At 42.5% G+C, this 24,876-nt stretch overlaps 1 protein-coding gene and 1 gene segment (V, D, J or C); both read right to left on the bottom strand.

The window, feature by feature from the left end:
* LOC119532271 overlaps positions 1 to 24,876 on the bottom strand; it is a 456,157-nt gene that overhangs the window by 298,538 nt on the left and 132,743 nt on the right.
* The window catches only part of LOC119532285 (immunoglobulin lambda-1 light chain-like), a 62,188-nt gene that overhangs the window by 35,883 nt on the left and 1,429 nt on the right, over positions 1 to 24,876 (bottom strand). Inside the window, exons 2-4 of the mRNA XM_037834516.1 lie at positions 8,467 to 8,681; positions 8,045 to 8,332; positions 5,530 to 5,544 (exon numbers count right to left, since the gene is read on the bottom strand). Coding sequence (XP_037690444.1) covers positions 5,530 to 5,544; positions 8,045 to 8,332; positions 8,467 to 8,578 — 415 coding nt within the window. The 5' untranslated portion in view covers positions 8,579 to 8,681. The remainder of the gene's footprint in view (positions 1 to 5,529; positions 5,545 to 8,044; positions 8,333 to 8,466; positions 8,682 to 24,876) is intronic.

The following is a 24,876-nucleotide window of genomic DNA, read 5'->3' as shown; positions in this document are numbered from 1 at the left end:
GGTAGAACCAGGTTCTGAACACAGGCTCCAGTCTAGCAGTGCTCCCTAATCCCCTGCCCCACCACTTTGTGAAAACTCATCCTGTGCAGCAATTAAGCACTAATTTCTCCATGACTGTTTCAGTTTGCTAATGCTGCCATTAAGCATAATACCAGAAATGGATTGGCTTTTATAAAGGGGATTTATCTGGTTACAAAGTTACAGTCTTAAGGCCATAAAGTATTCTAGGTAAGGGGGTACCTTCACTGAAGGATGGCCAATGGTGTCCGGTAAACCTCTGTTAGCTGGGAAGGCACGTGGCTGGAGTCTGCTCCAGAGTTCTAGTTTCAAAATGGCTTTCTCCCAGGATGTTTCTTTCTGGCTGCAGCTCCTCAAAAATGTCACTCTTAGTTGCTCTTGGGGCATTTATCCTCTCTTGGCTTCTCCGGAGCTAAAGTCTGCTTTCAAAGGCCATCTCCAAAATGTCTCTGTAAGCTGCAGCTCCTCTCTCAGCTCCAGTGTGTTCTTCAAAGTGTCCCTCTTGGCTATAGCAAGCTTGCTCCTTCTGTCTGAGCTTATATAGTGCTCTAGTAAACTAAACAAGGCCCAAGCTGAATGGTCAGGGCCATGCCTGCATGGAAATTATCTAATCAGAGTTATCATCTACAGTTGGGTGGGATGCATCTCCATGGAAACAAAGAATTAGAATCTAATCAATACTAACACATCTGCTCCCACAAGATTGCATCAAAGAACATGGCATTTTGGGGGATATAGTACATCTAAACCAGCACAATGACTCACTCAGGGAAACTCAGAAATGTAGAAGGCCCATGACCATTTGGAAGAAGCTTACCAGTGTTAAGCATAACACTGTCATTCTAATAATCTTACAGCACCTCATTGACTTCCTTTTTTCTCAATATCATTGTCATATAGTTGATTTGCACTTATTTTGAGAAAGAAAGGAGGGAAGGGAGGGGAGGCTTTGTGTTTCTGAATGGAAGGGCAGGATGGCAGGCTATGGCTGTGGATGCTTCCATTCCTCAGCAGAGAGGATGAGAGAGGCACAGTCATGGGGATAAACGAGCAGGGTCCCTAGTGGGTGGAGTTCACACCAATTGAGATGAGAAAGAAGGAGACCAGCCTTTCTTCTTTCACTCAGCAATATGGACGGAACACCTGCTATGGGCTCCATTTCATGCTAGGCACCCGTGGGGATACAAAAAGACTCAGGGAAGGGCCTGACATTTCAAGGAATTTCTTTATAAAGAGGTAGAAAGCAAATACTGAACTGTAGTCAGGTTCTTTTGAGTTCTTAGTGGGCTCTGTACTCCCACAACACGGACCACTGTTCCTACTCTTCAAGCCACCAGGGCACTAGTAAGGGGCTCAGCTTAGCTGGGAGGGGAGAGAGTTTCCAGCTGACTGGAGAAGAGCCCAGCAGGCACATGGACTAGAAACACACAGGTAATAGTGTGCTTTCCTGTGGCCACCAGGTGTCAGGCTATGGTGGAAGGGATTCTTGACCAGAAGTTGGGGAACCTGGGCTCTTTGGCTTTGCTCTCAGCAGGTTGTGTGATCATGAGAAAGTCATTTCTCTATTCCTCAGTTTCTACATCTTCATTTGAAGAAGTGGAAGCAGGGGGTGATTAAAGTATTTCACTGCTCTAACACTCTTGTCTGTGTGTTTGTGGGATGGTGGCAACAGGGGTGTGGGGCCAAAGAGGAAGAATATCTTTCCTATGGGAAACATAAAGATGGTGTAATACCGAGAAACGGACCAACCATGAACCCAAAGACTTAAGTTGACTCTTACTACAGAGGAGGGTTATTGCTACCATGCCACCTCTCTGATTTTAACTTATAGCACTAGGGACACTGGCTCCTTTGAGGTTCTTTATGTCCTGATTTATGAACTTGGAAATCCTTCTTCACCCCTTGAGAAGACTGAGGCAGTTAATCCTTTATCAGTCACTCATGATTAAAACATGCAAATACAGCTGAGGTCTTTATATATGAGGCGGCCTTTGAGATGACAGTGCTTATGGCAGCACCCACTCAGGCTGGATCTCTTTGTGTTGTCCCTGCGGATGCTCACTTTCCTCTCCCTGCCTGTAAGTAATACTTCTCCCTCCCGTCAAGTGGCAAGTGAAGATGGAAACTGACTCGGGGGCCTAGCCAGGGTCTTGTGGTCCCAGCACAAGCAGCAGCCCTGAAGACTGAATCCCTAAGGATTTTCTAGGGATTGTAAAGACACGCCTTCTTTCTCCATAGTTACTCCAACTTCCTCCGATTTATCTGTGACTGGCTTCCTGGAGAACAGGGAAAACCAAGAACCTCACTGAGGTGAACCAATATGTTTCATTTCAGCCTTGGGAGGCCCACTGATCTGCAAGTATAGATGAGGCTGCAGATTCTCTCCTGGCTGCTGGAGCAGAGTCACATTGGGGACCAGCAAGGAGAACATGTTCTGGTTTGTATACTCTCATTTTATGGTTGGAAATAAACACTCATCAATCCAAAGGGTGGAGAGAATCAAGGCAAAGTGCTCAACTTTACATGCCCCATATTCCATTTGCTAATGATCCAATTCTGCCATCTTCCTATCTATATTCTAAGTTTTGACCTTTTCAGGACTTCTGGCGCCCCCTCCCACACCCATTTTGGTGCTAATTAATGGAATTCCATCACTTGGATTTGAAAAATGCAAGTCCTTCAAATTCCTGGTGAAAGAGCTCTCAGCAAGATAAGAAAAATCTGTTTCCCATCCACCCTAGCTATAAGAAAGCTTGTACTATTGGGCATTAAAATTGTTCATGAGAACACTATTTCTAATAGAGGAGTACTGCAGACACTCAGACTCCAAAGATTGGGTTCTCCCTTCACCCCTCAAACCTTTGCTGAAATGCCACCATCTTACTTAGTCTTTCTTGACCACCTGGTTTAAGATTGTAATCTACCCCAGCCCCTTTGATAACACACACTCTGTCTCCCCACTTTATTCTTTCCACGGCACTTATCACCTTCTAACGTACACAATTTATCTATGTATCTTATTTTGTATCTATTTCCACTAAAATATAACCCCATGAACTTTCAAGAGCTGGGATTCTTATCTTGATTATTTATTGCTGTATTCCCAGTGTATCTAGAAAAGTACCTGGCACCCAGTAGATGCTCGATTTATTATTGGATGAATGAATAAATGAATGCTGTTATATTCTGTGAAAGCAACTTTAACTTCCAAAGTCTATACTTCAGATTTGGTTTCTTTTTTAATAATTGGTTGTCCTAGTAATAATATTTATACAGACATTTCTTTTTTGAAAGTTATAAATACTGATGAGGTTTTGTTCTTAAGCCAGGAGATGAAAATTTAAACTCCCCTATTCTCCCACTTGCATGCAGGTAAATATAAAACTTATGACTGTTAGCTTTCTTATTTAAACACAGAGTCTGAGAAGCTAGTTTTATTTAAATTAATATAAGCAATAGCATTTTGGCTTGACTTCCTTTGTCCTGTCACCAGTTATTTTTCCTATTGAGTATGGTGCACTGGATGACACACTGCTCCCCTGGAAGGCTGCAGCTTTTGGAGCCCTTGAGCTTCCAGGGTATGCCTTCAGAGAATTCCTTCAGTGTTGCTGTACACTGTTATTCAAATTGTATGTGTTTGTGCCTGTGTGAATTGCTAAAAAAATTCCAGTGGATTCTGCTTTTTTGAAGAATACCCAAACTGCTAGGTGATGGTGATTATGTGAGAATAGTGGTAGGGTAAGGGAATTAGGAGTTGCCTTTTTGTTTAGGAAAATGTGTTAATGTGCCTTTTAGTTATGAAAAAGTATGCTTCAGCAGGCCTGTGTGGAGAGAAAGTTTGCAAAATTCCTCTGTGAAATAAGGTAGAAATAGTCAGCTTTTCCCATGACAGCCCAAGACTCAGGGCCTGGGGCCTTGGGACTCAGAGGAGAGAAAAGGCAGCAAAAGGAGAAAGCCTGCCATCCTCCCCGATGTATGCCCTCCATGGGGGAATGTCCAAGGAACTTGGGAGCATTGATGTCTACTCTACAAGAGTAAGTTATTTGGTATTCTGGAGTACTTGATTATCGAAACTTTAGAAAATCATTACAGTCAATAGCACTTGTTAGCGGATAGATAAGGTCTTGGGAAAGCATCTCAGAGGGCAAAGTCAGCACCAGTCTTGCATACCACTGCATCCCCAGCAGCATCTGGCATGGTGTGGGGTACGTACCACTCAGTTATTAAGGGTCTCCCTCTCTAATTCATTCAACACATTTATTGAGTGCCTATTACATGCCAGACCTTGTTCTTAGTGCTGGAGTTAAGACAATGAACAAAACAGACAAAAGTCTCTGCCATCCTGGAGTTTGTATTCTAGCGGAGGGCTAGATGACAAATAAACAAGTAAAATATATAGCACATCAAATGGTGATGAATGCTATGGAGAAAAATTAAGCAGAGATGAGGGATGGAGTTTGCTGAAAGAACAAATGAAGAGCTGTAACAACAATAAAACCAAAGCCATCGAATCCTAGCATTTCAATTAATATTTGGGGCAATATGCTGAATTGAAGAGTAGGAAAGAAGCCTCAATTATGAAGTTTGAACACCTTGTCTGTGTGGGAAATTTATCAGCCAGCACTTAACTATCATGAGACACTGCAATGAACTAAGACTCTACTTACAGGAGGAAGGTTTGCTTTTGAACTCAGTTCTCTTGCTTTGCAAGCTGGCTCTTGCATGTTAAACCACTGGAGTGTTTTCTGGTGTCAGATTGTTCATTTTTGAATGTATAGAATTGTGGATGTCATATCTTGAGTCCTTTCGCTGCCTTGGCTTAAGTGAAAATAAGTTGATGACAGTGTAAGAGACAAACCTGGACACTTTGCTTCTCAGTACAAATAGATATGGCAGGTAAAGTTAGCAATTCTATGAACCTGCCAGAAACCCCTGGAGTTTCTCCAGCTCTCATCACATTAGCCCCAGACCCCTATAGCTGCCATTGTAGGCAGGTCCCTGTGAAAGAAAGGAAAAGACAGTAAATCTGCTACCACCACTAGAGATTCTAAGGGAGTCCAACAAGATGTTAGCTTTAGCAAGCATCAAAAAGAAGGGGTATGTGGACCCGTTTCCTATGTTGTGGTTGGGGAGAGACAGCTGATGATGTACCGGTGGTGCTTAAAGTAGGGTGAATGGCAGGGAGCTGGGTAGCAGCTGTCTTCCTTCAGCTAGGGGAGCCAGGTGTATCTGGAGAATAGTCTGGAAGTCCAAATTGCAACTGGTGTTGTTAAGTGGGGGTGGGAAAGGATGGAAGTAGAAGTAGTTAAATACCCCTGCCCTGCCTCTCAGGGTGGTCAAGGAGTCAGAGGCAACCTCTGCAGCAGTAAAGACTGGGCTTCATGCACTTGTGCCTAGACGTTCTTCAATTCAGATGTTGTTACAGGTGACTAGAATTCCGCTGGCCCAGGGCCGGGACAATCAGCCTTCGAGTCAGACCCAGGTCCTGCTTCTGTAACCTCAAGCAGCTACCCAGTCTCTCTGAGACTCCCGATTCCCATCTGTAAAACAGAACTGACAACAACGACCTCAGAGGTTTGTCCTAAGGACAGATTCCACATCTCTAAAGTGGCTGGCACCGTGTCACTAATTTATTTCACTTTCTCCTATTATTCTACCTTATAGTTTGCTCCTTTTTAATGATATGTAACATTTATTGGATAGCTACTATGTGCAACGCAACTTACATACTATCCTTAGAGTTTACAACAACACTGTGAAGTAGTTACTCTCATCCCCATTTCACACATGAAGAGATACAGATGATTTTAGAAGATAGTGTGAAGATTATGTCAAGATCACAAAATCTCAGAGTTGGAAAACATGCACAAGGTCATCTGGGTCCACTTCTCCCCTGTCTCAGTATTTTGACAGATGGTCATGGAGCATCAGCTTGAACAGGTCTAGTCACTGGGGCATACCCTGGAGACGGCCTTCTTCATCCTCAAGAATCACATGCTTTGTCCAGAGCACATGGAGTACATGGAGGCTGAGCCTCCAGAAGCTGAAACTTGTCACTTTCCCTAATAGCTGTGGTAGCTTGGGCAAGGGTTTTAGCTCTTTTTTGCTTTAGTGTCCTCATTTGTAAAATGGGGATAATAGAAAATGCATTGTGAGATTAAATCATGTGACACATGCTTAGAACATATAGTAAGCATATAGCAAGCAGTCGGAGATGTTAGCTACTGTTATTAGTTATAGTTATTAGCTAACATACAGTTTGATGGGTTTGTCCAGGTATTTTCCCTCTTCTTTGTCCTGAGAGACATTCTTCCCCATCTCTGTCAGAAGAATCCATTGGATCTCTTACTAGGAACCCATCATGTTTGTGATGGGCTCTCCATGGTGATGTGATTACATCTTAGGAAGATTGGGTTCAGATTCCCTCCTCAGAATGTGGGGTCCAGGGTGCCTGATCTGGATTCTGTACAGGGACAGAGTCGATATAAATATCCAGAGTCTTCCAGACAGTCCAATCAAAGCAACTGTCCAAATGGGTGGAACAGAGAGGGAAAAGCTAAGAACAGGACCCATGTTGGAATCCAGACACCTGGACAGAGTGAGTGGGTTTCAACGGAGAGGAGAGAGAGATTCCCTGAGGGGCTGGAATGTAGCTGTTTTGGGGAGATAATTGATAAGAGTTCCATGAGGAAATCATAGCTAAAATGCATGGAACAATTTAGAAAATAATAAAGTAATAAATTATAGTGTATGAGCCAGCACAAGTTGCAAAAGCAGAAAGAATTCAGAGAAGAGAGAGTGCCTCAAGCATCAAAGGAAGTATAAGTGAGCCAAGACTTAAAAAACAGACAAATCATGAGAGGTGGAGGGATTGGGGAGACCCTTGGTAGAGCAGCCCCGACTGGAATGGAGGGGGTGTGTCTGGCAAACTCTTGTCAACCTCTTTGTATGTCTATAGAGGGCAGGATTTTTTATTAGGTTGGTTAGTTGGACATTGCCCAAAGTAGTCCAATGAGGTTTTTGCTTTTGATTTATTTTAAACTTTAAAAAACATTTTACAGCTTGATTAAGATATACATGATATTGCAACACACTGTATGTATTTAATGTGCACAATTTGATGAATTTTGATATCTGTATACATCTATGAAACAATCATCACAGTCATGTTAAGGAACACATCCAGCACAACCAAAAGTTCCAATGATGCTGTTTAATCAGATGAACAGCAGGGTTTCTAGATGAGGCCAGAAGGAAGGCTGACTTCTAACACAGGTTCTGCTTCAAAATAGATAGCCCTGCCAATCATCTAAGTCTGGAAAAGTACACTGTTCAGGATAAAAGCAGAGTATTAAATTGAACTGTCCAACAAAAGTTGAGGTGGTGCCAGTGAAAGCAATTTTTCAATGTTTTGTTTCTAGCACATATGGAAGAAGAGATAAAGAGGAAAAGTTGGAGGTGAGTGTGAAAGACCAGATTAGGTCAGTAATCATCAAGATAATACAGAATGCTAGACATCAAGTGTTGCCTTCCACGTTGGGCAAGATGACAGGCAGTGTACACTATCTGATGCTCTATCCTCTGGAACATTTATGGTATATTTGGTTGGGGAGAAAGCTGAATGTCACCCAGGGTTATGCTTTGGAAACTACCTTTTCAGTCTATGCCATACACTAAACATTCAGGGTGTGTAGCTAAATCTTTCATGAAGCTCCAAGAAAAATGTTCAGAGTACATAAGCAGATGCTACAATTTCTGGTTTGAATCTGTCTCTCTTGTGTCCTAACCCACCCTGGGATGAACCCCACTGAGGGTTGCCTCTCTGAGCACCAAGGGAGTGCTTGGCGAAGCCCAGAGTGACTGAGCCCAACAGAGAGGCAGGAACACCAGCCTTCCCTGGGCCCCATTTCTTAAACTATTTATGCAAGAGAAATTCATGATCTTCTTGGAACTGCTGGTTCTACACAGATCTTGATAGTTTTTGAGCCACTCAGAAGCGGAACTGTAGCAGGGTGATCATTGTAGCCACAGTAGTAAGATCCTTCATCTCTCAATGATGCCTCATGAATCTCAAGAACAGCCTGGTTGCCTGAAGCATCATTGTTGCCGTGGAACCTGTTCTGGAAACCAGGACCGTAGTGGTTCCCTTCTCGGTATATGAAAGTCAGCAGGTTGTCCTGGGTCTTCCGGTACCAGTACATGTAGTATTTACTGATTGTGTCTCCTTCCATGGAGCATTTGAGGGTGACAGACTCTCCCACAGACACAGTCACTACTTGCTTTTGAGGCACCAACACAACTGCTGACATGACTCCTGAGAGCAAAGGCACAAGGGAGGGTCTGAGATCATTGAGTAAGGGGAACTATCCATGAGTACTAGACCCTGGATCCCTCAATGCCTTTTTGCTACTGAGCCATGCTTGGTTGAGGTTCTGCCATCTGCCTTACCTGCCCAGAAGAGGGTGAGATGGATGAGGGAGCAGATCCTCTGCATGGTTCCACTCAGGGACAGCTCTGCCTTCCAACTCACCCTCAGGCTGTCCCTCCTCTGAATCAACATGTTCTCAGTGACACGTTCATGCCTGTGGTAATCAGCCCCAATCAGCTCTTTGATTCTCTGAGAAGCATCTTGCCAATCACAGAAGGCTCACAGGGTCTGTCGCCTGTTAATGAGATGATTATGCCACCTTCAGGACCAATAATGTGGGCCAGATAAGTAAGGCCAAATGAGAGGAAGGTTAAGGCAGCTTATTTGATTGATCACAAGGTGGTTTCCACTTCCTGCCCTAGAAGTTAAGTCTGATGTTGTGGCTCCATTTTCGTGTCTGATATTCATGTTGGACATTCTGTGGTGATGTTAACAGTTAATGCCAAGAAGAAGAATTATTGATATTTACAGCTGTAATCAAAAGAACCATCAGATGAGGAGGTCGATAGTATGTGTGCACAAATACTCTGAGGATGCTGTAATGATTGTTGTGTTCACTGCAAACTCCCTGTAGGCAAAGTTGGATAAGGGTGATTCACCTGTGTGTAAAGAGCAATCCAACAAAGCATTGCCATCAAATTTGAGCCAGAGTGTTTTGGTCTTTATTGAGCTCATCTACCTTCTTTCTTGAAGGGTTCTTAGGTCATCTTTGTGGAATTGTACAAAGCAAAGGTATTGTTAAAAAACTCAGAAACCACACTGCATCCCTGTTTATGATACCCTTAATTTATATGTACTTCAAAAAAGGGGAGTGTTTGAATTCTTGGGACCTACACTTGAATTTTAAAACAACCACCTCTGAAATTCTGAAACCAAGCAGGTAAATGGATATTGAGAACTGGAGAGTGCAGGAGATGCTGCAAGAGGCAAGAGTGAAGATGGAATTTAATATCTGTGGATGAGTCCAGGACCTAAATTCCCATGCCAGGGGAGGAGGGATCCACCTAAGCTTTCGTGATTTCCCCAGCGTGACAGGGACCAAACTGGCCTGAGGAAATACAGATTGGAGGAAGCCCAAGTTTGCTTGACCCCATGGAAGTTGCTCTTCCCATGCGCATCTCACCACACATTGCCCAACTGCCCATCCCACCCAATATTCCTGGAGGACTGTTAGCAAATATTCAGGGTCACGTTTTTTGAAATTACAGATTGCATAATCAGTACCCACTTGTAGGACATAATGGTGCCCACTCTTTAAAGTTCTTTAATTGTTGCTGAGGGCAAACTTGCGGGTCCTATGTGCTTTATCTTTTTACATCATGTTGGTACGTAAATCTAATCATTCTTGCTATGTGACAGACGTGAGGATTGACTGATGAATGACAGATGTGGTCTCTTCTCTTATGGAGCTCACATTCTAGCATGAATCAGTCATCACTTAATTTGCATAATTAATACCTTCGTTGCAGCTGGAATAAATACTCTGAAAGAGAAGGAGAAAGTTTATGAGAGCATGTAACAGGGGCCAGAGAAGTTTTCTCTGAAGGGATAATATTGCAGTTGAGAGAAGATTCAAAAGCAGAAGTTGGCCAGATGTGTTGGTTACTGTCTGTTTGTCCCTCCAGATCCACTTTCTGCTTCCCTCCTCTAGGAGGCAGACCTTAATGTACAACATTCCCCTGGTTCCTTGCGTTCTGACATCCTGTTTGGTTTGGCCAATGGAAGATACTATTAGAAGATTGGAGGGAAGGAGGAGAGTGAGGTGGGTTATTTATTACCCCAGATCACTTCCTGCCAGACTGCAGGCTGGGGTGGCTGCCTTCCACTCTGGAGGCCACAGCTCCTCTTCTACAGATGCACATTCCAAGAATGGCTCCTCCCTGTCGTGTTCCAGGGCTGCAGTAGTCATGGCTTTCCTGTTTCCAGTGCTCTGCCCCCCTCTCCCTGTTTCACCATCTATTTTTCATTTCCCTTAACTCTGCTCACACCTTTGTGCATAACCCTTTCTTTAGACAATCTCTAATCACCCCTTCAAGAGTGTCCTGTTTCCTGCAGGGACTCCACATGACACACCAGGTATAGGAATCTGTGGAGGGAAAGAACATTCTATATAAGAATGGGGACATATAAACAAAGCCCTGAGGCAAGAAGAAGTACTCTGGGCTTAAAGCTACATTAGTATCAAAAGGACAGTTAGCAGGACTCAGATAAGCTCTCCTTCCTAGATATTTGCTATTGAAATAGCCCAAACTATTGCGGAAGCTATTTTGAAAAATCCCAAGAATGTGCTTATGTTAATGGCTGTGATTTATACCTGCCACATATTATAAGTGATCTTAAGAGTTTATTGTTAGTGGGGAAAAACAACCTTCCTCTAGGCCTCACTGGCACAGACAATAAATCAAAGTCAGAGGTAGAGGGCTATAAGGGAAAGAAGGGGTATGATTTGGTGAAAGCTAGAGGCAGAGGGTGTCTAGGGGAAATGCTCCACTGGGCCAGGGAGACTCAGGAACTGTTCCTGGCCTGCTGGCCTGGGCCTGGGCAGGAGAAGATGGAACTTAAACAGAAGTACAGCCTGTCTTGGGGTGCCCCTGGTAGTCTTACTCTTACTTGGATGAGATGGTTTCTGCTAAAGAGAACAAGGCAGAAAATGTGCCAGGGCCCTGCCCTTGGGCTCCACCTTTCTCAGGCTCTGTGCAGGCTGTGTTCCTTGTACTCAGGCGAATTCTGTCTGTGTCAAGGCCAGTGATTAGGCCACAACTACTCAGGCCCTGGGAAATGTCTGTCCCTTCATGTGACTTCTGGGAAGAACTGATCTCTTTACAGTCTGTAAAATGGGGAAAGAGAATTCACAAGGCTCGTGTGGGGAATAAATGAAATTACATTTGAAAACACTGACTCAATGAATGTTAGTTTCCTCCTTTCCCACTAGGTGAGACAAGAGTAGTTTGAGAGGCTTTATCCACCCTTTCCCATAATCTCCATCAGCCTCTCACTCTTTGATATCTTTCCCAATCTTATGTGATATGAAAATACAGTTTCTGAGGTGTCTTCCAATCAGATTGCCACCCCTCAACCCCTCATTTGTAGAAATTCAGAAGCTGCCATTATACAAATGCTCTCTTGTACTTGTTATTTGGTGTGTCTTTATCTCCTATGTGATCCCCCCAAAGCACCTGTTGAACCTTTAGTGGTCTTCAAAATGCTGGCTGAATTGAATTGAATTGATTTCTTGTGCCCACAGGATGTCTGGTCTGAAAGTGTGCCACTTCCGCAATATGCGAGGAGAACCAAAGAAGACCAGTGGGGAGACTGTTCCCAAGATCATAACTACAGGATGGACCCCCAGGTCTTTGGGTTGTGTCCTAAAGACAGACCATATCATTACAGGAACTTCTACTCCCTTCAGTCTAACCAGGTTGATTTTGTCATGGACAGGGGAGGGTTAAGAAAGGAGCAGTGTAGTAGTAGCTCATCTTACTCTACAAACTGCCACGAGTGCTTCTTGCTTTTCTAATAGTGTAAGATGGCTAAAGAGGTCTGTAAGGACTTTGTAGCTAATATTTCAGTTTTAGGAACAAGACGCTGGTTGGGAGTCCCAGACAAATCAAGCGATGGATTACACAGTGTTGGAGGAAGATCTGTTTATTGGCCTCATTGGGAGCAGAAGGGCAAATTAATGATTTGACAGGGAAGGGACCTTAGCCTTTGCTAAGGCTGTTTCAGCCTTCACTTCCCCATAACCCCAAGTGGAGAGCTGTTTTTCTTTTCTTCAAACAAGTTCTTTGAACTTTCTCTCGCTCTTTTTTTTTTTTTTTTGAGTTTGTACAAATTGCTGAGAAGCAGGTGGTTTTGCAATCCCACCGCTGCTCAGATGGCATGCCACACACAAGACTGGACTGGAAGAAGTCCTGAAACTTGGGGCTCCTCTTTCCTTACTGCCTACTGTAGTTCTCAAGAGGCAGCTGTGCTGTAGTAGAGAGACCACTGAATTTAGACTCAGAAGATCTAGGTTTGCATCCTGACTCCACCACTTACTTGCAAATCACTTAACATCTCTGAGACTTAGTTTTCCAGACACTCAAATAGGGATTATACCTCCCTGTGGTTGTTGTTAATTATGAAATAATGCATGTGACTACACCTTGTGATCTCCAGTTAGACATGCACTGGAGGTCAGCTGACAGTATGGAGGGTGGCAGGGGTGGGCATGGGTGTGTGAGCTGCCTTGAGGCAGAGGAGGGGCACCGTGGGTAGGGCAGCATGGTAATAAGTCCCCTCCTCTCTCTATGAAGCTTGGACAATCTCCAGGGAGAGCTGGCTGGTGAATTCTCAACTCTCCCAGGAAAGGCGAGCTGGAGACCAGGGCCATTGATGTCTCCTTGTTGGACTGTAAATGTCAGGGAGCCATTTGGGGTCCTTATACCACTACAAAATATAATTATTCATCTCCTCGCTTGTCGTTTGGCTTGATTCTTGAAAAACAAAATCAAGGTCAAAGGAAGGTGGAGAAGCTGAAGAGACATCAGAGTATCAAGGGGCTGAAGTGACAGTGCAGATTGCAGAGCTGCCTACCATTTCAGTCCTTCTAGCAACTGTCCCAGTATAGGAATTTCACTGGGGGAATCATGTCTCAATCATTCAGCAAACACCCACTGATTTCTATAGTGTGCCGAGTGCTGTGCTAGCCTCGGTGTTTCTGGCTCTCGAGTGCTCCCCAGGCCCAGGAAGCAGGTCAGCAGGGCGTGAGGGGCACGACTCCCTGGGAGGACAGAAGGGATCCCTTTCTGGTATCGTCTTCTGATTGTTTCTTCTTCCTCTTGATTCTCAGTTTCTCAGTGACCTGCTTATGTGCTTTTGGGCTTTGCCTGCAGATAATGAGAAAAAAAAACCTGAATCAGCAGATCTTCTGCCCACAGCTTCACTCACTGTACAGAGAGTCTGGATCCTTTTCTTTCTGCCAGCAATGGCATCATCCTACTCCCAGAGCAGGGCCAAGAATTTGGCAGGGGGGATGTTGATATTTAGCTTCAGACTGCTAATGCGTCTTTCCCCCATTTGTGGATGTTACTTTTATTTTTTGTTGCAATGTATTCATTTTGGATCTTTATTATACACCGAGGAAGTTGCTTTCTAGGAAGGGGGTATTACATTGTCAAAATGTCAATCTCCCATAGGACAGGGGCTCATAAGTCTAGCACAGGATTTAACTGAAAATGTTATTGCGTAGGATCTAATTTTTAGTGGCAGTTAAATGTCTCCTATAGCATTCTACCCTTGTCAGACTTCCTGGACATGTTGATGCTGGACTAAAAACACAACACAAAACAAACATAATGGGAAGATGAAGTAAGTGGAGCAGGCAATGAAAATTAAATGAGAAAAAGCAAAATAAAGCATGAAAAACATTTAATGGAGTATTATCAAATTATCTGCTAGAAGGACAAAGTAGAACAAACTAAAAATAAAAAAGAAATATAAGAGCTTAGATAAGAGGAATATGGAGGCAGAGAAAAGCAGGAGAGGTGATTAGGACAATCACTTCCGTGCAGTGCTTCTCAATCTTGGCTGCACAATGGGAAGCTTTAAAAAAATACTGAAGCCTGGGTGCTACCCCCAGAGAGTCTGGGGTGAGGGCTGGCCATCAGGATTTTATAAAGTTCCTTAAGTAGCTCTGATGTGCAGCCAGGGTTGAAAACCACTGCATAACAGAATCATTTTGTCAAAACAATAATTAACATTGTAGTCCAGTTCAGGGGTGTTACATTTGTTGTCCTCAAGGAACAAGGCAAAGCCTGGGACCAGGTGTTACCCATGACCTTGAGCCCTTCCGTTCTTCTTCATCTCATCCTTCCTTCATGACCGGTGTGGACACTCAATTGCTCTCCTTCCTGGTGACTGTCCACTGCCAGCCTTTTATGAATTGGGGGGTGTGGGCATCTGCTTAGGTCCACATCAGCTATGCTCCAGTTCCCTTGAGCTCTGCCACAGTGCTGGGCACTTGGAGGGTGCTCAGTAAGTACTTGTTGCATGAATCAATGAGTCCTTGTCCTTCTGGGTCCTTCTGTGCTGTTTGAAACAGGCTAAATCTGTTGCTCTTGGTTCTCACCCTAATCTTGTCCTGACCTCCCAGACCCAAAGTCTGTCCTCCCAGACCCAAAGTCTGTCCCATCCAGCTCTCTTCTGAGAGGTAGAATTCAGCCAGGAGGAGCCCTCTGGCCATGATTCCTTACACTGGACACATCACTGGGTGTTTGGGAGATGGAATGCAGCCTGCAGCACATCAAACTCATAGGGTAATGGGTTTTTGCTAGATTTCAACTTTGTGCTCTATTTCTCTCCCTCTCCCCTTCCCTTCTCTCCTTTGTTTTTGTCCTGTAATTTCCAGGTTCATAGAAGACCACAGTAATCAAGGGGACCTGCTATTAGGAATGAAAATGCATCCAGTTTCCTGAAGTGGCTACTTATTTTTCAAGGGAGGTGAATGACATTCTGTCCAGTTCTCCTGGAATTGCAGATTTCTCCTGGAATTGCTGACTTCACAATGATTTGCTGCCACAGAGAGAGCTCTGGGTAGAATGTAAGGTTACGCCACCTCTGGATATAGAAACCCTCTTTGATTTGCCCTCCTTGCAGGAAGACTCGTGGGGGCCTGGCTGTCCTCAGGGAGAGCACAGAGAGGTTAAAACAGAGGTTTTCATGCTGACAATAAAATAATCTTGTGTCTTGGTTTGCAGAAGCCCAGCTATAAATAAGCAAAAACAAAACAATGGTAATTTTGTACTTCCATCCAATAAACCTCCAACAGAGAGGTAAAAACATGGATTGGGAGCAGGTGGGTAATTAGTTTAAAAAGGCCTGAAGTGAAGCTCTTCCTCCTTTGTAGTATTTCTCTGCACATAAGAAAAAACATTCCCACTTTCCTCCTCTGAAATGAAGAAAAGAGTTTTGCTCAAGGTTCTTGGCTAGGAGTAAGGCTGGGGGAGAGGGATAAGGAGAATATAACTGCTTTTTTTTTTCTCTTTTGGTGGTGGGAAGCTTACCAAAAAGTAGAGTGTGGATGTCTCAGGGCTTATAGGAAACTTAGATTCTATAGCTCCAGAATTAAGCAGCTGTGGAATTAAAGTCATCATATCTTCCAACCTGCCAGTTTTGCCCCAAGGTGGGGGTGGTGACATTGCTGGGCTATCCCAGATCCTTAGGTCAATTTCTCCACCCCCCTCATACTCCATAGGGAAGTGAAGAAAGGCCTCGTCCTGAGCCTTTTATTCTCCAGTCAAAAGAAGGAGAGAGCAGTGGAAGCTTCTCTGGGAATGAGACCCCACATTTTACCTCAACTGGGATAGAGTGCGGTGACCCTGTCCTCTGGGTTGCATTTATGCTGCCAGAGGAGGGGAAATGCCGAGACAGAAAAGTCTCACCCTCTTTCCCTCAGGAGAGGGGTGCAAGGGGCCCCCTGACAGCACAGCCTGACCCTCTGTACTGGTGGCTCCCACAGCTACCAGTGAAGGCTTGCATCCTCGAAGCTCCTTTTTGGTTGCCCAGACACAGTTCCACAGGCTCTGAGCTGACAAAGAGCTTTAGCTTAGTTTTATCACAGATTGGGATGAAAAAGGAATGAGGATGAAAGAATGCCAAAACATGGGATCAGCTTTAAAGACACAGATCTAATTGAGGAACTAGAATAGAATAGAAATGTGGAATAGAAATGTGGAATCACTCTGGGCACTTTTGGGCACGCAATTGTGCAGGTAAGAAGGTGATCATGGGAGTAGCTTTGGGGCTAGAAGAAGAGAGATCCTAAATAAACTAAGTGTAAAAGTTAGTAGTTGAGTGGGATGTTTGGTCACTGTAATCCAGTGCTCTTGTTACATCCCAGGAACTTCACCCACTTTGCATCTGCTGTTGCCCCATTGCCACAACCAGTGCATCTCTGATATTCTGGTAAGTAATTTGGGATTTTGAAGTAGTTGGTAGAAAGTGGGACAGATATAGGGACAAGGATGCCATGACTAGAGATACCATATACAGGGGCTGTTTTACCATCACCTTGGTACTATGGTGTTAAAGTCTAGTTTACAAGGCAAGTGCTATTACATACATTGTGTATATGACAAGTTAAAATACCTTTAACACTGACATGCATAATGAATACTTAGTATGAGTAAATGAAAAGATTATTGAACAGAATTACAAATGACCCAGTTGACAGGGCTTTAATTGCAAAGTCATCTGAGAGTTAGCACATATGCATTACTGAGTAGAGACTGTGGGAACTTGGGAAGTTACCAAAGGAGGACAAAGGAAATGCTATGTGCAGCAAGACTGCCCTTGCATGATGAACAATCTCACATCAATCAAACTGAAATAACATTCTGAGTGAAATCATGGTACTGGACAAATTACAAGGTATCAGTCTAAACTGACAGCAGCATCCAGGCTATGATGAAAAATCAGGGATGCAAGGTAACAAAAGTTGCATATAGAATGGCCCATGCCAAGAAGGTAGACTAGAAGAGCATGGGGAAAGAGGATTTGGTGAAAGACTCAACCGAGTCTGTCAGAATACCTTATTTTTACAAGTGCCAGCTCAAATCCCAGATTGGTGACCCGGAGGCTGAGCGGAGGGTCACAGCAGCAGGATGTTAGGATGCAAGCAGTTTGCCTCTTCTCACAAATCAGAGTCGCTGTGTTTGTGTTGATTCACAATGTGGCTGGGGACTCAGCTGGACAGCATACCAATGTAAGCAGAATCCCTAATGCCACCATTGTCCCAGAGGGCTCCTAGTTAATAAATACTATGGTACAAATTATATGCTTATCCAGAGAAGTGTTATAGGGAAGGGAAACACTCGTAGAAAAAGAAAATGGATAGTTTAAAATGCTATGACAGTTGAAAAATGTTCATTTTTGCAAAAGGCATCCAATTCAGACAATTTTTGTCTTATATTGATTAACTAAACCCTAAGCTGCAAGTATGTGGAGACCAAGGACAAACATTTTTTAGGGCAACTAAGATGAGAAAAAGCAGCTTCTGGAGATATACATGAAGGGGCTGTGCAATGGGAACAGTGTCCACATCATGATCAGGACTTCGCTGTGCGGTAATTGTACCCTGGCTCATCAGACTTCATCTAGTCTAAGAAGACCCTTAGCTTTTCTCTAGACAATACTTACTTAAGTTCTAGCAATTCTTTTTTTTTTCCCCCAAGGGTGTACAGGACCTAGGTGATTTTGACTGGTAGAGTGGCCTTGGGAGAGACTTGGAAAAGAACAGGATCAAAATTCAGATGCAGGAATAGAGATGCAGTTAGTTGCCTCATGCTCTCATTAGAGCTGCTGGTGAAACATCTTTCTGCAATCTGGGGTGCCTTCTTCTTTGACCTCCTATTTGGCCCTGAATCCAAACTGAGAAGTCAGAAGGAAGGAGTTGAATTGCTGATATCGTTGGCTTGGGAGAGTTTTAGGCTAGCCCCTTGCCACCTTTCTTTTTTTGTCTTTTCATTTTAAAGTCATGAGTAGATGCAAGAGGGAGCTATTGTGAAGAGTGAGTCATACATGGCTGTAAAATAACAGCATCGCCAGATTGGGTGTGTGGATGTAGCCAATCTAAGAAGCTTTTGCAGTAGATTCTGGACCACAGGGGATTGTATTGGCTCAAGTTAGCATGTTAAAATTTAAGAATTCATGTCATGCCAATGTATGTAAGTCTGTTCTCTCATTTGAGATTGTTCATTTGGAAGTAAAGAAGGATGAGGCACTATTTCTTTAAATAAAATATTCCCTTTCATTACATCTGTGTCTTGGTGATCCCTAAAGCAGAACTTCAGTTTGAACATTAAATTTAATAATCATATATTAAACACTTACTATGCAATGTACCATGGAAACTGAAGAGGAAAGAGACAAGGATTCCTGCACTCAAGGGGTTTATAAATTAGGAGGAGGGTAAGGGAAGTATCTAAGCAATCATGGCAAAAGAAAGAACACATGAAATGACCCAAGAGAGGTAAGTGCTAAGGTGGCTCAATTGTGGGGAGATTATATCCACAGAGGAGTTTTGCATTGGAGATATATGTTTGGAAGTCATCAGCACATATATGGACGTTGATGCTGTGAGAATGAATGAAATCACCTAGAGACAGACACAGACAGAAGAGAAGAGGAGCCCATATTTTTAAGCCAAGTAAAGGAGGAGGAGCCAGCAATGGGGACTGAGAAGGAGAGGCCAGGGAAGTAGAGCAAAATCAGCAAAGTGTGGCATCCCAGAAGCTAAGTGTGGAAAGCATTTCAAGAAGGAATGGATGGCCAATAGCTTTGAACAGTGCCAGGAGGCTGTGTGATCATCTGTTTATTTGTATGTTTGTCTTATGTCTGTCTTCTCTCATCTTAAACTGAAAAGTCTATGAGGGTAGGGAACACATTTGCTTTGCTCACACCTGTGTACTCAATGCCTGGCACAGTACTTGGCACAGAGCAGGACTCAAGATATATTTATTGCATAAAGGAAGGAAGGCAAAAAAGCCAATCTGAGGTTTTTGTACTTATTCAGTAGGCAAAGGGTAGTATTTGAATAGCATTTTCAGATTCCTGACATGGAGTTTGTTCTTAGCAATAAATATAAGCCTCCTTCTGGAGGCCTGTGCAGACCTGTCGGCCTCATGCATACCACCTCTCAACAATATTAGGTTTCCTTCCAACTGTATGTGCAGAAATGAGGAAGCATAAGGAATCACACCAAGGTGATTCTCCGATAACCCTTTACAGTAGGTGTGCCAGTGGAAACTCACGAGATGTTAATGGTTGTACCATTAAAAAAAGAATTCTCTGATCCCAATCCTGTGTTAAGTTGGTTTCTTTACAGCAGGAGTTCTGAGAGCATTTAATATGATAATAAGAATTGTGAATATTAATTGGGGGCTATTACTATGTAGCATTCCCCATGGTTACTTGACCGTGGAATCCTTTTTAATTGTGTGGCAACCATTAATATCTTGAGGGACAGTGACATTCTAAAGAACAATTTGGCAAATGCTCCCCAAGAGTTTTGTAACAATTCTAAGACAAAAAATCATATCAAATCCCTTTTTCATCGACATGGGGAAGAAATTCCCTATGATGGAGTCAAGTAACATGGGTAGAGTCAAAAGGAGTGGTAGGTTGCATTATTCTGAAGTATTTGGTTTCCCCCTTCCATGTTATAGGATTATCAATTCCTGCTCATTGCAATGTGTCCTGCAGTGCTTCTTATGAGGAAAGTACAAAACCCTGCCCAATTGATCTTGGGCTTGGCTATGAGAAGGTCTTTGGCCAGTGAAAGTGAGTGAATAAGACATATGCTGTGTCTGAGCAGAAGCTTTATGAGGCATCTTGGGTTTCTTCCAGCAACTCTCTTGTTCCTTTCCCATTAGAAAAGCATGTTCCAAACAGTGACTTATCTTTCAGTCTGGGTTCTGAAATGAGGGGACACATGGAGCACAGCTTGGTAGCTAACTTGTAGTCACCAACTTGTAGTAAAAGCAAGAGCAAAAAATAAATATTCAATGTTGAGATATTGGGGCTGTTTCTTAGCATAGCAGAGTTGACCAAAACAAAGAGAAAATATGGAAGGCTGATATGAATATAAGAGCTGTTTCATTCCGGACCACTCCAGAGAAGAATCAAGAATCAGAATGGTTGTTACAGTTGAATTTTTTTATATGTCACAGGAGAAAATTATACTCTTGCTCCAAGTAAAAACAACTTCATGAACTGAAACAACTCAGTGCAGTCCCAGATCAAGACTTACAGATCTATTGTAGGCTATAAGTTGCGGGCAAATCTGAGACGAAATCCCAATATTTCAAACTGGAATGAAAGCAAAGAATACACAGAAGTGAAAGTTCACGGGCAATCCCACTGGCTTTATTTGCCTCCCTGTAGTGTGCATTACTTTCTTAATAGTCTCTCCAGATTTCCTTGCAGTTCCCATTAGCAAGATGGGAGGAGGTCACTGCCCTAGCAGCACCAAATTCTGGAAATCTCTGTATTTGAGGAGGGCTCTTTAATAAGAACCAAATGTTCAAGGGAGAGATCATCATTCAAGGAAAAATGTTCTTTACCTCTCCCCTACCTCTTTCCTTTTAAAAATCCTTTATCCTCTCTACCCTACAATACCACTGTAGCTGGTCTGCTTTGTGGTGTATGCAATAGCAGTATTTTAGAAATCTCTAAACTTTTAACTGTCAGGGAATTTGCTATACCCGTGGTTAAGGAACCCCCATAGAAGCTCTGATAGATGTTAGCTTCCGCACAAGACAAGACTTCGTCTATTCCAGGATTCATTCTTTTCTCACCATTTTTTTTTTTTTTTTTTTTTACTGTGAATGTCATAGCCAAGGATCAGTGTGTAAGTGTGCCTGTGCATGTGTGTGTGTAGAGTGGGGATAGTGGGAGCTGTTGAGGAGGCTCATCTTTCTTCCCAGGTCATTTTAAGAAACCTCCAAACATGTCTTACCTCAGGGGAGCAGGTGTTTTCTCTGTTATGAGCTCATGTCACCTCCTCTGAGAAGCCTTCCCCAGCCCTAGGCCATCACTTCCTTCTCTATGTTTTCAAACTCTGGGCTCCTCCCTCTGTTAATAAGTCTGCATTTTCATATCTGTTTCTTCCCCTAGAAGGAGCGCCTTGTGGACTGAGCTTTGGTTGCTTTTGTAACTCAGCATATGGCACAGCACCAGGAATGTTGTCTATGTTCAACACATATTTGAGGGATGAGGCTCTGAATCCCCATGATTATAGACTTTCGTATTATAGACTTGTGTATTTTAATAGCATAGCAACCAAGAGTATCCATACAAAATTCCAACCCCAAAAGGGCTCATCATAAGCCCAGCCAGGAGTCACTGTGAAATTAATAACCGCATGGGCCTCCCCCTCTAATTTTTCCATAGCTGGCCAGAATTTCTGGGCAGGTTTTGCTGATCTGTTCCAAGGCTCCAGTGTGGAAACTGGCTTAGACCTATGGAGGATCCTCTGGCCCTGCTCAGTCTCTGGTGCTGAGATTGGGATCTGAGTGTGCCAGACAGCTAAAGGGTGTGTGGAAATCAGCGGCCTCTGAGAATCTGTGACCTCCGGCTCAGGGTGACTTAGTGTTCTCCAAGATCACCGAAAAATGAGACTATAAAAAAAGGCTGGAACCCTACTGCATCCTGGAGCCTTCAAAGGATAGCCTAATTCTGGGAAATTTCTGTGGTTTGGGAGGACCTCAGTATTATCTCAGGAGTTCTTAAGATTTAGAGGGAAGCTGTTCCTTTACAGGGAGGCCTGCTGTCGGGGGAGGGTCTAGAATATCATATATCCACTTGAGATTTCATTCTGGTCAAAGTAGAGCCTCTTGATCTGAATTTCATAAACTTTGTTACTCGAAAGGTAGAGTAAGCAATATGAGGAATTGCTACACTCAGCTCTTTCTTGACCAATAAGGAAAAACTAGTTGAAGCAAAAATGATAGAAACCCAGAGGAACGTGATCATGAAATCAGGAGTTACAATAATAAGCATAGGCAAGCATATGCTATCAAACAAAGGGAAGTTAAAAAAGATTCAGAGAAGATGACACATATGATTCTATAACATGAGACTCTAAAAGGGAAGACACCTTGAGAGTCTCTATAGATGAAGATTACAAACAATTTTAAGGAATAAACCAGTGTGGTTGCTCAAGGAGTTCTCTGATGGGCTTGGATTTTCAAATGACATGTGCAAAAGATGGAAGGACACTTAACAAAGGACAAACAGAGGAGTTGCTTGAACTTTTATGAGGAGGAGCCATAGATACACATATATTGATTTCTACCAGGCACTCCACAAAGTCTTTTGTGACATCATTGTGGAAAGGGTGGAGAAATGAGGCTGAGGACAGAAGTCGATTCCTAGTGAGTTGAGCAACTGTGTCAAAAAAATGTTGATTAATGGATCAGCTATCTTGAAGACAGATTTCAAGTGCACATTTATAACAGCTGGGGTGGAGGACTAGAAGGTATTCTCACCAGGACTGTGAATAACACAGAGCTGCAAAAGATAGCTAGCTATTAATTGGTTCAAAGATAATGATTCAAAAATCTACTCAAGAATATTAAGTACAGACATAAAAAATGAAAATTCACAGCAGTACAAGCATTTATTTTTTAAAAATCTCACCATATGTACAATTGTGGATCAGGCTTCACAGCTATTTGTATGATAAATATCTGGGGTTTTTAGTGGACTGTGTGTTTGCACAGGGTAACAAGTAAATTAAATCTTAAACTTAACTGTTAGAAGACTAGTGCTTAAATTGAGTGAAGGTACTCCTGTCCTGGCGCCCCTCTTATGAAGGCCATTGACAGGTTAAGGCTTTCTAGATAGGAACAATCAGAATGGTCAGGCTGTCTGGAAAATCTCTCATATTCACCCATTCATTCATTCATTCATTCATTCATACAAATACATTTATTGAGCATCTATTATTTGTCAGATTCAAGCATAAGCAAAACCAGATATGCTCTTTGATCTTCCAGAACTTACAAACTAGTGAGAAATAGACATTAGTTAAATATTAATCTTATTAATGAGGTATCATTACAAACTGATATGTGAAAGCATATTTAAAAAAACAAAAAAAGTGACTTTGCTGGGAGATCGCAAGGCTTTTCTGAGGATCTGAGGAATTGATGTGTAAGCCTTGATCCAAAGGATAAGTAGGAGTTAAACAGGTGATTAGGGGATGAGAGAAGTGTTCCATAGAGAAGGAACAATATGTGCAAAGACCCTGGGGTAGGAGGGCAGCTGGTGCATTCAAACAATGGGAAGAAAGTCTGACGGGCAGGATTTTGGAAAATTAAAAAAAAATAATAAAATAAAATAAAATAAATAAAAAAATAAAAACAAAATAAAAAAATAAAAATAAAAATAAAAATTAAATAAGGGAGAGAGGTTGAGAAGTGTGGCTGGGAGGTAAGTAGGGGCCAGACTGTGCAGGGTTTTAGAGGTCATTTTAAAGATTTTGTTCTTTTCCCTATCAGCAATGGAAAGTCATTGGAAGGTTTTTAATCAGAGATAAGACATGCTCATATTCATATTTTGAAGAGATCACTTTGGCTGCTGTAGAGAGGAGAGATTGGAAGGTAACAGAGACCAGATGGCTCATTCCAAAAGCTAATCAGATGCTTCAAGGGAGAAAATGGTAGTTTGGATCAGGGTGGTGGTAGAGGAGGATGGAGAGGAGTGGATGGGTATGAGATGATGTGCTATTCACTGAGGCAAACTTAGAAGAGGACCAGATTTTAAAAGGAGATCTTGATTTTAGTCTTGGAGGTCATTTGAAGTACCTTTGAGACACCTAACTGGAGATGATGAACAGTTACTTGGATGCATAGATAATAATTCACATATTCAATGCATAGTTACTGACTACCCATTATGTGTTAGATACCTCACAGAACATAAAAATATATTGGACAGAATTTTATGGAAAAGAAACCTATACTGGGCTTGAATTCTTCTCTCAAGGAGTTTAAAATTTATTAGGCATGAGGAATAGTTGGGGGTGTTGGGTATAGAGAAATGAGGACTTGGGGACTGAACACGCTAGCTGCCTTAAATATTTGAATATGTGAATGAGGAGCTTAGTTTGGGTTACTCCAGAAGGCATAAGACATAACATTTGAAGTTATGGGGGCAGATTTTGATTTGGTTGTAGGAAATGATTTTTGAAAATAATAACTGTCATTGAAAATATTTGAATGGATACCAGAAGATCATTTATGCAATCAATATTTTATGAACAGGTAAATTGAATGAGGGATTTCTGAGTGACCTTTAAGATCACTTCCAGCTCTAAAATTTGATGACTCTAATTTTCTGTTGAAAATCTTAATTGTTCAGAATGGAGGTCATAACTTGGACTTCCTGGAGTCTTACTTCCTTCTTTGGCCCTATCTATATACTCCCTGGGCAATATCAGGATGTGGTAATAAGAAACTCTTCAAGTCTGTGACACATTCAGAATAGACAATGTGTTATATGATATAACCTTTTCTCATGGTGATTGGTGCCTTCATAAAATCACATAGCACTGCACATGAAGTCAGTAGCACCCATTGTTATACAGTACGTGTGCTCTTGTATTATTTTGTAATCCCTTTTTGTAAATTTCTAATGCCCTGCCTTAAGAAATAAATTGTAAATACATTGTTAAGAATAGATGTGCCTTAAAACTTATTCTATTCCCGTGATGTTCAGTGCCATGAATACAAGTTCCCTATAAATATATGAGTGATGAAGATAATGGTGAATTGGAAGGAATGTTGATTAGAAGGCATCGGTATTGAATAGAAGGCTTTTAGTTTTATTTCTCACACCCATGTCTGCTCTGTGTCCTAATGCCTAAGTATTGACTTTATATGGAGGGA

This window comes from Choloepus didactylus, chromosome 4 (genome assembly GCF_015220235.1).
Source record: "Choloepus didactylus isolate mChoDid1 chromosome 4, mChoDid1.pri, whole genome shotgun sequence".
In the NCBI taxonomy this organism is placed as follows: Eukaryota; Metazoa; Chordata; class Mammalia; order Pilosa; family Megalonychidae; genus Choloepus; species Choloepus didactylus.
Note: the sequence above shows the minus strand (reverse complement) of the source record. Positions and strands in the feature narration are given on the sequence as shown.